The sequence below is a fragment of the Panicum virgatum genome, chromosome 6K (assembly GCF_016808335.1).
Source record: "Panicum virgatum strain AP13 chromosome 6K, P.virgatum_v5, whole genome shotgun sequence".
NCBI classification, from domain to species: domain Eukaryota; kingdom Viridiplantae; phylum Streptophyta; class Magnoliopsida; order Poales; family Poaceae; genus Panicum; species Panicum virgatum.
Window position 1 is genome coordinate 17,687,292 of NC_053141.1, and position 14,050 is coordinate 17,701,341.

A 14,050-nucleotide genomic window follows, 5' to 3' on the forward strand; every position below is an offset into this window, starting at 1 on the left:
TTGCTACAAACATATCAAGGTACTCATCAATTTCCATCTTTCTATTAGCACCTCCATTAAATCTCGGGACGAGATTTCTTTTAGGGGATAGAATTGTAACACCCAGGTGTTAATCACCTTTACTTAAGGCTAATCACGACACATAAATCTCAAATTGATATGACAAACCAATAGTTGAATTCTTTGCCAAACTTGGGATGGCTCAGGCTGGACCGGTCTAACTGGTCAGAGCAACCGGTCTGACCGGTTGAACGGGTTTCAACCGTTTTGGGGCTCCCCATCATTTAAATCACTCACTCACTCTCTCTCTCTCTCTCTCTCTTCCTCACCAACTCAGTCCTCCTCATCATCCTCAGCTCGCCCTCTCCTGAGCTCGCCCCCTCCTGAGCTCGCCCCTTCCCAAACTCTCAACTCCCCAAATACACCCTTTCCACTTGATTCCAAGGCCTAGGAAGGATCAAATCAGCATGGTGGATCATCTTCTCTATGATTTCCTCCCTGGGATGCAGGGGATCCAAGTTTCTTGTGGGGAAAAGACTCATTCAAGGTATTTTGCTTGGGTTGGATCGATCTCTCTTTCTAGATGATCTTAGGTGATTTCCTCTGGTCAAACACATCCAATTAAGTCCCTGAACTAGTGTCTAAAAGGGTTTCGGTTTTGGTGGATGATTTTCGCTGCGCCAAGCATTTCAGCTTTAGGTCTGGGTAGGACCGGTCTGACCGGTCGGAGGGACCGGTCTGACCGGTAGCTTGGCTGGGTTATATGGGACCGGTATGACCGGTCGGGTGGACCGGTCTGACCGGTTAGCAGTGGCTGAGAGGGTTTAGTGAGGGGTAGTTGGTGCAATTATTAGAAATCAATTTGGTTATTGGTTACTTGTAATTTTTATAAATCATGCCTGCATTTCTCATATCATACGCATATGCATACGTGTAGCAGCCGCAGCAGAGAAGGTGGTTTACGAGGTGGTTGCGGAGCCACAAGAGCCGCAGGGGCAAGCTCCGCAGTAGGAGGTTCGTGAGGAGTCTCCCCAAGGCCCAGCTGACCCTAGCACTGAGCAGTAGACGCAAGGCAAGCCCCGATGCATATCCTATTATTTTGAATTATGACACCTATTTATGTATCTATTACTTGTGCATTACGTTTAGGAGTTGCTTGGAACCCTAGTTGCATGATCCCTAGGTTTCCTTGAGTTATACTAGTATGTACAGGACGATAGAAATGCTATGCTTAATAGTTTTCGATAAAAGTCGAGTGACTTCTGGTCACTCGTGAGATATAGGATATTCAGAAGTCGAGTAATTTCCAGTTACTCGCGAGATATAGGTTATATACTTATATTACAGTACCTGAGTTATTGATATTGATATGGAAATGTGAGACCGGACGGGAATGATGATGATGTATAGGTATGGCAGCAGGATAGGGTTGCTGGTGTCTATCCCCGTCTGTGTCGGTTAAGGACCGTACCATTGTTAGCCCTGCTAATCATGTTTGATATTGTACTAACCGCTTGCCGGAAGTAGGAGGTAGTCGAAACCGGTAAGCCTAGTACTGCCTCGCTTCAAAAGTACAGAACTGCATCACCACCCCTTTGGGCGAGTCGAGTAGTCGCGGAGAAATGGATGCATATGTTTACTTTTGGTGGTCTGACGTTGAGCTCGGCTGACTAGATGAAGGTGGGGTGGTTCTGTAGTTCGAGGCGGGGAGGGGAAGGGTTGGTGCGTGTGGTCCGACGGGGCATATGCGTGCCGTGTTGGTTAGGTCCACCTTACAAGATTAAATCGAATCGATTCGCCGTCAGTCGCTCTCGGATATGAGCACCTTGATCACCGAGTCACATCGTAGTTTATGATGGAAGGATAGTTATTTATATGAGCTTGAATACATTGAATTAATATTTGTTGCTCCATCTTGTTTGCTATAGATGGTTTCTGCAAATATTAGACTATAGTTAATACATATATAGAACCTGGAGCTAAAATAATGAAAGTAAGGAATTACTTTAGTCACTTTTCTGCAAAATAACCACCAGCCTAAAGCCTTGCATATCTAGGTATGTGGGCTAAGTTATACCCACTGGTCGGGTAAGTCTTGCTGAGTATTAGTTGCTCAGGGTTTGTTGCCACTTATTTTTGTTACAGGACACCCGGACGTTGACTTCTGCCCCTGCTGCGTCAAATTCATCCGCTGAGATGCAGAGGGGTGGGAAGTGGTGGATAGAGACCCTTAGATCAGAGATTTGGCGGGTTGCACACTTGAGGGCAGAGTGTGCTGCCCTCAGTTTTGTTTCGACCGGTTTGACCGGTCAGGGGACGGGTCTGACCGGTGGTTGGGTTAGGCCAGGTAGCACCGGTCTGACCAGTGAGGCGTACCGGTCTGACCGGTGGTGTTAGAACTGAACCAGTGAAGTAATATAGTTGTATGTTCTTTTCCATTTGAACTTGGCTACCCTATGTAAAGTTTGTATATTATGTAAATTATGTGAGTTGTGTATTGAACTCAATTTGTAAAACTCTGGTTATCGGTTTGTCATCTTTGTATATTTTCAAGTATTTTGTCGTGCTTGTACCATATGCGCCCACCTTCGCAGGGACTTCCGGTGTTGTTTCGATCGGGTCGTGGGTTGAGAAATGACCGTCAAATTAAACCATTAAGCTAATGCGCCTGATGTGTTCAAATGACGGTCATTATGCTTAATTTAGAGTTTTAATTTGACTATTCCGTCACATTCTCTACATATTTTGCACCGACGCAGTGGTTTAACATTTGTGCCATTTTCACTCACCGAGTCTCGGAGTATCTCCAGTTGGCGATTTCACCCAGTTTCAGCTAAATTACTTTCAAACCTAAGCTCCAAGAACCAAGATCAGCTAGCCACTGCCGTACCAGACATTCAAAGAGAACTGAACCAGCACCGGCGGTACAGAAAGCCTGCACGATGCCAATACAAAACATTTCCAGCACACCCAATAAAATCATCCCAGGAAAGGCGCATTCATACTGCCATACCAACCGACCGATCTGAGGTCGCAATTGAATCCAATCTGATTTGAATCTAGCCCTAAATTTGCCGGCATTCAAGCTGCCGTCAGGGCTGTATTGTACCGAGTACCGGCGGGCACAATCTGCGCACGGCAGAGAAGCGCCACCTTTTACCATTCTCCTGATCTGAATCTCCTCCTCCTTTCGATCTGAATCTCAGTGCCAGGGAGCTCAATGATGAGCACATGGGGAAATTGAGTGAGCCGCAGCTGAAAAGGTGACAGGCCACGGCACAGGATCTATTGACGGCTGTAGACATGATGCTGTGCAGAAATGCAGAGGATGAGACAATGTGCCGGAGCACATGGCTGGATGGCTCCTAGATTGAGACCGCTCATTCATGGCATCATGATCACGCACAGGGCTAGCTCACTTGCAATAGCAAAAGTTTCTGCCAGCTTTTCCCTTCAGAGTTGTTCTGGTGGTACAAGGGGGGAAATCACTGAAACAAACCAACCAGATGTGATCAACAAGACATCACTATACAACAGCTCAGGCACAACCTCTTTGTACCTTCAGATTTTAAGAATCTAAGAACACATATCAATCCCAGGTTAAACTTCGAAACTGGGCTAACATTTGCTTGCCCTGATAAGGATAACACGGCAGGCTGGCATGGATGCCAACTAACCTCTGAGGTATACCCCTTTTAGATACAGTGGAGGAGCTATTCAGAGTCTGATGAGTTGCCTGTGTCTGATTGCCGGACGCTACGTTTGGAGGCAGCAGCCTGCTTCGCCGTGAAGGCAGACCCTTCTCCGTCGAGGAAGATCACTTGGGATTTCGCAAGGCGCTCCTCCAGATCCTCAGTGCTGAAGTCATCTTTGCCACCAAGCTCATCGAAGCCAACCTTGCAATAAAAGAAGAAAAGAAAAATGATTATATTGTTACATACATAGATAAAGAATCGGCTAACACGAATGTGTTCACTTACCACATAGTCCTCAACCTTGGCATTCTTTACTATGGCAAGTGTTGGAAGCACGACAATCCTGAGCTTTTCCGTCAAGAAGGGGGCCTTCTCAGCATGAACCTTAATAAACCGTGTTTCTACATGCTGTTTTGCAAGAATTGACAAGTGTTTGTCCAAAACCTGCAGACATGTAGGAAAAGTTAGAAAACAATTTTGGATAGTGCAGGATTGAACAAGGCATCACTGGTACCAAAAATGCAAATAACCACCACAATTAACATATCGTGTCTGTATTAAACAGGGTGAAGAATATAATCATAATATCCTTGAAATTATAATGGGAAAGTAGTCGATTGAGATTAAGGTTCCCTATACAAAGCGGCACCTATGAAACGAAACTGCATTGGAAGTTCAAATGCATATATATACACATTTTAGGTTCACAATACTCCAATAAGAGAGCAGAAAGCTGTCATACAAAAAAGATGGAATGCATTCATGATGTAAACATCACAGAACTATAATACAACTCACTAATCCAACTCCAGTGAAAACTTCATGTTACTTATTTCACATAGGCCTCAGATCGTGTAGCATTTGTGTCCAGGAAATGAATGATGCAGAAGAACTAGATGCATTGGTTCGTGGCCCACAGGCCATAACTAGCAAGCAAGCATAACCAACTAGACAACAGGTGCAAACGGTGAGGCTGATTATACGCAGTCATGGAAGACATAATGCACTACAGACTAATGGCTTGGAGAAGAGCAGAAAAAACAGGTGCTATCGAGGGCTTGTACATGACGAAATGCAATGAAGTTGCCAACAAAGCTTAGCCCTGTAAAGCTAATCATTATTATTCACTCTTACTCTTCAGAAGCCTAGGATATAAGGAATCACAAATTGATTTGTCTGAATGGTTGGTCTTTGCAGGGGACTACGAATCAACATCTGTTGGAGGTAGCATGTTTTTTGATGTTCCAAATGAATTCCTAAGTACTTCTGGAGTGAGACAGTGATGCCACAGTGCATGTCATCAATTGCATCCCATAGAATACTTGGCATTTTAATCCCCATGACTGGGTTCTCCTAAGCCAAAGACAGTTCAAGGTGTCACCTCAAGTGTTTGGTTGCATGAGATCACCAACCTTTATTTAGCAAATTGATCCCTAAGTGCCACCCTTAGTTACTGAGCTACAAAATTATTGGTAGGCATCAGGTCAAAATGGTGATAAATGCTTGAGTTTCTTGAGAAGCTGTATGGACATAGTACTTGGGAATGTGAGCCATGCTACAATGTCAAGGCTAAATTACAGTTGTCAATTGAGACAAATGGCAACAAGAACAAACCATACAATTGAAAGGAAGTGGCCATGTTATACAGTCGTCCGACTAATCGCGATTAGTCGACCTTATCGCTCCGCTGGCTTCGATAAGTGAAACGACTAGCTTTTGTCGATCAGATGTCTGATCGTCCGACTAATCGTCGCCTAATCGCGATTAGTCGTCCGACTAGCTACTTGGACGATCAGGCCAAAACCAAAAAATGTCTAGCAGACCAGCACTCCAGCCCACCACCTGTACTGGGCTCAATTAGGCCCATTAGCCATTAGGGTTAGGTTAACTATATAACTTGCACCATTAGCCATTAGCCATTAGGGTTAGGTTAACTATATAACTTGCACCATTAGCCATTAGCCATTAGCCATTAGCCTGTACTGTGTGGGACGAGAATATGGAGTTCTGGACAGTTCAAACATCAAATCTCACAAGTAAGTGTCACCAAACTGACTATCATTGTGTTCCTGCTTGCTATATAGTATATAAGTACATATACATGTACATATATGTCGTGGGATATATAGGACGACTATAGCGACGACTAGGACCGACTAGGGTCGACTAATCGACCTGATCGACGACTAGTCGCGACTAGTCGCCTTATTGGTGCCATGGCGACTAGGTTCGACTAGACGACTGTATAACATTGGGAAGTGGTCGTAGGGACAATTGAAGCCCCATGGACCTGGAGAGGGGGGTGTGTGTGGAGAGAGAGAGAGAAGTGGAGACAATTTTACCTCGAAGAAATGATGTGTTTCATGAGAAGTTACAGAAATCAGAAGATGATGCAGATGGCAGGACCAAAGATGTTGAGGTGGTGCAGGCAAAAAAGGGAGTGGAGGTGTATAACAGAGGAAGGGTAGAACTTAAGCTGTTTCAGATTGGAGGCACATCCAAAAGCCACTGAGGAAGAGCAGTTTCTTCAATAGTTGGATGCGAAGGATATTTTCCTCCATGGTGATCTACATGAAGAGATCTATTTAAATGCTGGATATCCCTACTGGATGTAGAAACAGAAAGATATCAGGGTTGCAAACTCAGGAAGTCAACCTATGGCCTCCAACAGTATCCAGAAACATGATTTAACATATTCACACGAACAATTAGCATGGGCTAAGTTTACAACCAGCAACAATATGCATTACTTGTTTAAAAATTGTTATTTGCAGAAATTCTCAACTTTAGCGCTCTCATCTCTTCATCTTCTCCCACTCACCTTCACTCATCAATAATCCTACAACAGGCATCTCCCCTCTACAGACCTACCCCAACTCAGACCACCACATACCACGCACTAACCGTTTCCAGGCTAACACGTTTACTGGGGACTAACTCCAAACTAGAAAGAAAGGAAGCTAAGCTAGCTTCTCCCCAACCCATCACTTGAGCTTTGAAGTTCAAGCAAGGCAAAATCAGTGTTTTAAAGGTGTTAAGGCGAGGCGAGGCGAACTGGGTCCGCCTGGACACCTAGGCGACAAGGCGCCACTGTAACCCAAGGCGAGCAGGGTCCGCCTGGACGCCTAGGCGTCGCCTTTAAAACACTGGGCAAAATAGCTTATTATAGCCCCCCCCCCCCCCCGCCCCCCAAGTGTAGAGAGATAGAATGGGAAACACCACACACCCAATGTGGGTTGTGGGGGGACCTTTCATATATATAGCCAAGGTGGCTTGGTGTACAAGGATATAATCTCCTAAGAGTATCTCCAAGAGTTTGCCATATTTTACTTGGCATATCTTGTGTTTTGCCAATTTCTAAAAAGATATGCCAAGTAAAAAAAGAGCTTATCTCCAACAGTTTGGTATAATTCACTTGCCAAATCCAGATCTAACTTACATCAGGAACCCTGAGAGAGAAACAAAATTATATTTATGTCCTTCCACCTCTTGAAAACTTAAATCAGGAACCCTTCTCTGTTATTTATTTCTTTTTTCACCCTCCCACCTGACTAGAAACCACGATGCCAACCGCGCGCCGCGCGCGTATATTTACGCGCTGGAGGCTGGTTTTTCTCAAGTTGCCAAAAATTGCCAAGTCTTTTGCCAAACTGTTGGAGGAGTATTTTTAACGTTTTTGCCAAAAATCAAAGATGGCAACTCGATTTGCCAAACTGCTGGAGATGCTCTAACTAGGAAGGTTATCAATCACCTATACAAAGCAATATACAGCCAGCTATACATATATCTAACACAAAGGTTCATCTTAAAGGCGGGTAAAAACATTTTAGGGAGGTAGCAAAACAATGTGTGAGCATTTGGAGCTCAGGTGCCCATCCTCTCAAGTGGAGGCTCTACAAGCCTGAACTATGTCTCCAAACCACCAAAATTTTATGCTCAATCACTGAGGGCTAAAAACCTCTGTTGCAACTTTCACCACCTTATGATATTAACATATTTCTCAAGTATGCTCATTTATCTTTGATTTGCACCCCCAACAAAAATATGCAGATAAAATCACTGCAATCCTTTAGTTTATATTCTACATGTCAAGTATCATCCAATTGAACATAGCAACATCCAGGCGCTCACTCAAATGAGGTTCTGAAACAAGGAAGCATGAGCAGCAGCATGCCAATGGCTGGGATACCAGCACTCTCAAGTCCTAGAACATGTCTTTGGTGTGGGAGACATCCACCAGTGGCACATAAACTAATGAGTGATAACTGTATAGTTGTGCCATCCTTTGGCAAGTTGCCCACAATATGTGGACTAAAAAATAAAAAAACCATTCAGTATTCATCAGTGTGCTAGAAAAAAATAAACCACTAGCCATTGACCTGACAGCAGATAGATGCCGCCACAGATTGGTGGGCCAGTTGCTAATGCTTGCGCAACATCATGTGTGGCTCTAGCTATCTTGATATATAACAGTGCTCTAATCATTATGTTAGTGTTAATCTTCAGTGTTCTCCGCATCATGGATATTGGCATTTCCGAAAAGGATATAATTCAGCCCACTGCCAACACTTCACGTGAAGTCGTGAACTGAATCAGCATGATTACCAGAAGGATTAATCAATATATTACTAGTATATCACTATATCTACATCATACCTTCCAGGAACACAATAAGGAAGAAGTATAATTTTGTGTTCTCTTCCTAAATGTACATCAAGGTTCAACATATTCCTTGGATATACACAAGCATTGATTCACACCTGCCATGTTTGAGGATGTGGGAGGGTGTAAGGCATAGAGAATAGCAATGGGTAGGGTGTGGAGTCTCCTCCCTGGATACTAGGTCGGGTCAGCACATTGGTGAGCCCACTCGGCCCACTGGTATATGGCCCCCCAACAACACCACACTAATTCATAAGAATGCAGAAAATTCCTCTTATTGTAAACCAATCAAGTTGACGCGAGCCATATGCACACCTCGCTAAAACAGAAGCAACATGACAAAGACAACGCTCTCAGGAATGTCATAACACTCTGGAGCCCACAATCACAACAAACTGGCAGTACGAGCAAGTCTGATACACAGCCAGTAAAATTTCATTCCAACAGGAATGGCTATGTATTTTTGTTTTTAGAATTGAAAGACGGCAAACAGAAATGGATTGCATATATATTGTCAATTATTTCAAAGTCATCAATTTAAATGCCTAACCATCATATTAAGGCCAGTGTTTTAAAGGCGTCGCCTAGGCGTCCAGGCGCACCCAGCTCGCCTTGGGTTGCAGTGGCGCCTTGTCGCCTAGGCGTCGCCTAGGCGCCGCCTAGGCGCCTAGGCGCCGCCTAGGCGTCCAGGCGTACCCAGCTCGCCTTGCCTCGCCTTACCGCCTTTAAAACACTGATTAAGGCCTAGATTGGCTCCAGGGACTTATTTTAAGTACCCGTCACATTGGATGTTTGAAGACCAATTAGGAGTATTAAATATAGGCTAAGTACAAAACCAATTGCATAAATGGAGGCTAATTCGCGAGACGAATCTATTAAGCCTAATTAGTCCATGATTTGACAATGTTGTGCTACAGTAAACATGTGCTAATGATGGACTAATTAGGCTTAATAGATTCATCTAGTGAATTAGTCTCCATTTGTGCAATTAGTTTTGTAGTTAGCTCATGTTTAGTTCCCCTAATTGGTACCCAAACATCCGATGTGACACAGATTTAAAAATAAGTCATTTCATCCAAACACCGCCAAAGTTTATGCATAGGCTAGAGCTAGGATACACTCATACACATGCCTTCTCAGGTGTAAATTGCAAAAAAATGATTATGGATCAAAGGTTCAAAGCAAACTATCACGTGTAGACATAATCAGTGCTAACAGCAAAGAAATGCATTAAGAATCTAGTGCGTCTAAAGTTTGACAGTTCAGGATAAACAGAAAATAGTATCTATTTATTTGCAGTTTGACAGTTCAGGACAAACAGAAAATAGTATTATTGACCGAAAACACCCTACCGAAGGGGCCATTGGACCTACATAGCTACATGTCGTACTGCCTCCGTTTTTCCTTATGTAGGGCATATTAGGATACAAAAAACTCAGACTTCATAAATTTTGACTAGTAATTAGTTAAATTATAGAGATGTGAGAGGAGGACACTGCCTCGTTGCTTGGCCCAAAGTCACCAGACCATGGTTTCTTGGTGGGTTAGGCATCTCTCACCTCCAGCACCTAGGATGGTCACTAAGACTGAGATGGCTCTGGCTACAAAAAACTGAACCTGACAAAACATGGGCCTTCCTGCCTGTCAAAGCTCAACATCAAGTGCAAGCATTTTTTGATGCAGCTGTTGTAACTGTAGTAGGAAATGGCAAGAACACAATATTTTGGAAGGATAGGTGGTTGACTGATCAGAGTCTAGAAACTCACTACCCACACCTGTTCAATGCTTGTGACTGCTAGAGGAAGAAAAAGGAAAGTATCTGATGCTCTTGAAAACAGAAGTTGGATCTTGGATATAAAAGGAGCTCTTACAGTGGAAGTCCTCGCTGAATACTTGCAGCTTTGGGACCTCCTAGAGGGAGTTGAACTGCAATCAGAGATTGAGGACACTCACATTTGGAGTTTCTCCGCCTCAGGCAATTTCACTACAAAGTCTGCATATGAAGCTCTCTTCATTGGATCTATTCATTTTGAACCTTGGGAAAGAATCTGGAAAACCTGGGCTCCTAGCAAATGCAAATTCTTCCTTTGGACAGTGGCCCACAAGAAATGCTGGACAGCTGACAGATTGGCAAGAAAGGGACTAGACCACCCGGCCTCCTGCCCCCTTTGTGCTCAAGCAGGGGAAACAATTGATCATCTTTTAGTAACTTGTGTATTCAATCGGCAAATTTGGTTCACTGTTTTACAAGACCTTGGCCTGGAAACACTGGCACCACAGGTTGTGGACATGTCCTTTGTGGAATGATGGGCTGCTGCGAGCAGCAGGGTTACTGGGCAAAATCAGAAAGGCCTCAATTCCATTATCACCCTGGTTTCATGGTCCTTGTGGAATCATCGCAACCGTTGTGTGTTCGATGGAATTTCTCCTAATCTGGCATATGTTGCTGCATCAATCAAAGAGGAGGCGAGACAATGGTCTATTGCTGGAGCTCGAGGAATCTCTCATCTCCTCGCCCCAGCAGCTGCTGTCACCTAGGTGATACGGGTCTTGTTTGTTTGGTCTAGCCTGTTTCTTTTTCTTGTAATAGTTGACTAGCGTAGTTACAGGCCTTTTTTTCTATAACTCTTTGGGGCTCTTTTCCCCTTTATTCTTCTTAATATATTGATACGCAGCTCTCCTGCGTGTTCGAGAAAAAAAAATAGTTAAATTATCAGCATGTTTAGTGTCTAAAAGTCGGGTCAATAAAATCATATTTCACATAACTTCAATATGATATTGATTTTGTGACCATTTATAATGTATCCTAAGAGAAATTAGTGATTGAAGTTTGTTTCCAAAGACTTCTTCAAATGTTAATATGCCTTACATAAAGAAAAGGAAGGATTACTACATCACATGGGTATCACGGTTCGCCACAAATATCGTGATTGATTTTTTTTTTTTGACATGATCAATAGAAGTTATACATTAAGGCCCTACATCAACTTATAAATGTTGGGTAGATTTACTACTTTTTCTTGTTTTTAATTGACCTGCATATCTTGGCACTTTGGGGTCACCACAAATTGCCAGAACACTGTGTAGTAGATCAAACCTACAGCTACCTGAGTTCCAGCTGCACTACGACATTACATTACAGTTAGGTAACATGATATTTCAATTCTTGTATATGTGATCTTGCCTATACATCATGTGGTTTAAGTCTCATTTCTTTGCTGGAAGTGAAACTACAGCAACATATGTTTTGGAGGATTTGATCACCATAGAGACTGAAGTGATGGATATCTAAAGCTGAATTTGAAATATCACCGATTACTGATTGGATTTAGAATAACAAGTGATGCCTTACATTGGAGGTCTAAGCTTTAGCAAAAAAAATTAAGAGGTTGTATACCACTTTAGACAACCATGGGTATGTGCAGGCACAACTACAACACTGTGCTTAACTATAAGGTATGACACTGCACGAGTACGAGGTGTTTTAAATGCCAGAACTGTAAGTTGTGATCACATTGATTCGTGGGGCCATATACACTTTGCTAAGTTACAATTGTCATTGGACTAATTAGCAATTTAGCATAATGCACAATGATTGTCTAAGCTCCACTTAACCCATCAGGGAAAAGAGTTTCAGTTAGAGCGTCAACAAATCAATGAAAAGAAGTTAAACAGAAAGACTGCATCTTTAGAAATGGAGCTATATCCTCCATGACTCTGCTGCAAGCAATACACACAATACTATGACTAGTACGGGATGATCTGGTCTTGATCTACCCAAATCACAGCGCAACGCAACACGCATACAGTTCCCACTAGAACACAGTTCACCACGAGATCCGCATCCGGACCAAGCCCAGGCAAAGCCAGAGCGCAATAACGAGAGAGGAGGTCTCGAACCTTGCAGGGCCAGTTGTCGCGGTAGAAGTGGCAGACGAGGCGCTCGCTGGCCTTGGCGGCGGCGAAGAACTCCTTCTCGGGGACCTCGGCGTACTCCCCGTGCCCCTGCGCGCGCCACTTGGCGCGGCGCTCGGCGGCGCGGCGCATCTGCTGGATCCGGCGCTCTCGCAGGGCCTCGATGTCGTCCGGGTCGAGGCGCTCGAGCGCGGCGATCTCCTCGTCGAGCTTGTCCTCCACGGCCTTCGCGGCCGACAGCACCTGCTCCTCCAGGATCTGAAGCTACCCAGCCCGGCCGCCGCCGCCGCCGCCGCCGCCGCGTCAGAGAAAGCGAGCAGAGAGCAAGAGGAGGGTGAGTTGAGGAATGAGCTGATGCACGTTTACCTGGCTGACGACTTCGTCCATGGCGGCGCTGTAGGAGGGAGGGGCGCCGGAGATCGGATTGGGAAGCGAACGCCGGAGAGTGAGTGCGCGGGGGGGGGGGGGGGGGGGGGGGGGCGCTTGGGTATGAAAAACCGAGAACGGAGGACTGGACCGTTTCGGTTCCTGGTTCTCAAGAACCGAAGTGCTTGGTTCGGTTTCTGTTTTTATGCTGGTTAACCGAAGAACCGAACATTCAGCCCATGAAAACAAACCTGGCCCAAGGCCCACTAACCAAAAGTTGATACATTTATTTAAAGTTGTCGCTAGAAAAACAATCGACGTACAACATAAGTTGTTATATAGTATAAGTTTGATAAGTGACATCTATGTATGTTGTTAAGTTGTATCAATAAAAAAAATCATCTATCAATTTGTACTTGCAATTAATATAATTTGACTGACACATAAAACAACTTCGAAACATATCAAATATGGATCTTGTTTCGTAGATTTTATTTCAAAAAGCACAATGGTGCAAATGGATTTAAAAACGGACACTTGATGAGAAAGTTATGATCATTTTAAGAAATTATATCATTTTCCCATTGCTCATGTCACTTGTGAAAGCAACATCCACTCACTCCCTGTGCTGCAGTTAGTAACTATTCTCTCACTGCATGCGCTGCGGCAAGTGATATGCGATTTTTCTTGAGTCGAGCGCTATTCATTTTGCGCGACCGATCGCGCGTTAACCTGGTCCATCTACAAAACATTGTACCTAGAAGAGTAATGTATAGTTTATCTTGGTGTTTGGGCCTCTAATTGCTGGTGAGAAAATTGCAAATTTCGTACTCAAACATCGCACATGCAGTTTTGTCCTTACTAACATTAACATCGTAAAACTTGAGACTCCAAACATGTGCACTTGATTCTACTCGGGTTAATGTGGGTGTAATACCCATATGCCTCCTCGAGACTCATGTTCTGTGTGGAAGGCCCTGTCTGTGCAGTGGTGTGGACCAGGGGTGCTTGCCATGATGGTCCTGCTTCGGCTTGCTGTTGTTCGCGCCCGGTCTTGCTCCTCGTCTGTGGTCCTGCAACGCTCCGCTGTGCGGGTTCTCTTTTCTCCATCTACAAGGTTAGTCTTTTCACCGAGTAGAGAGAGAGTCTCGAGCATGGAAGCTCGATCTCCCTATCGTACCCGGGGTAACACATAAAGATAGAGTTTCCAGGTCCTTCTCGCATCATGTGCCCTTGCACAAAATGCTCAAGACCGACCTCGAATCTGTACGCCTCCATCTCGGGTAGAAAGGTGACTTCGCCGCCGTCCATCACTTTGACATACCTCGCAATGCGAGTGACCAAAGAGGTCATGTCGGTGGGGCTTTTGCCCGAAATCATCTTTTGCCAATGAGCAATCATGCTCCTGACGG

The 14,050-nt window shown here is 44.3% G+C and overlaps 1 protein-coding gene across 2 annotated transcripts; it reads right to left on the reverse strand.

Moving 5' to 3' along the window:
- Positions 1 to 3,411: 3,411 nt before the first annotated feature.
- On the reverse strand, positions 3,412 to 12,738 carry LOC120711938 (thioredoxin domain-containing protein 9 homolog). Of its 2 annotated transcripts, none has more exons than XM_039997613.1 (4): positions 12,639 to 12,738; positions 12,258 to 12,530; positions 3,981 to 4,139; positions 3,412 to 3,896 (listed from the first exon to the last, which is right to left on the reverse strand). In XM_039997613.1, the coding sequence occupies exons 1-4, from the start codon at positions 12,657 to 12,659 to the stop codon at positions 3,714 to 3,716; spliced, it is 636 nt and encodes a 211-aa protein (XP_039853547.1). In that variant the 5' UTR covers positions 12,660 to 12,738; the 3' UTR covers positions 3,412 to 3,713. The 2 variants fall into 2 exon arrangements, with proteins under 2 accessions (XP_039853547.1, XP_039853546.1); XM_039997612.1 differs by having other exon boundaries at positions 12,258 to 12,536; positions 12,639 to 12,733.
- Positions 12,739 to 14,050: the final 1,312 nt, after the last annotated feature.

Excerpts from the sequence above, each read along its gene's own strand:
- LOC120711938 (XM_039997612.1), bottom strand. The coding sequence starts at position 12,659 with ATGGACGAAGTCGTCAGCCAG. Across the intron at positions 4,140-12,257 it reads GCGACAACTGGCCCTGCAAG|GTTTTGGACAAACACTTGTC; the intron begins GTTCGAGACCTC and ends ACATGTCTGCAG. Across the intron at positions 3,897-3,980 it reads CCAAGGTTGAGGACTATGTG|GTTGGCTTCGATGAGCTTGG; the intron begins GTAAGTGAACAC and ends TTTTATTGCAAG.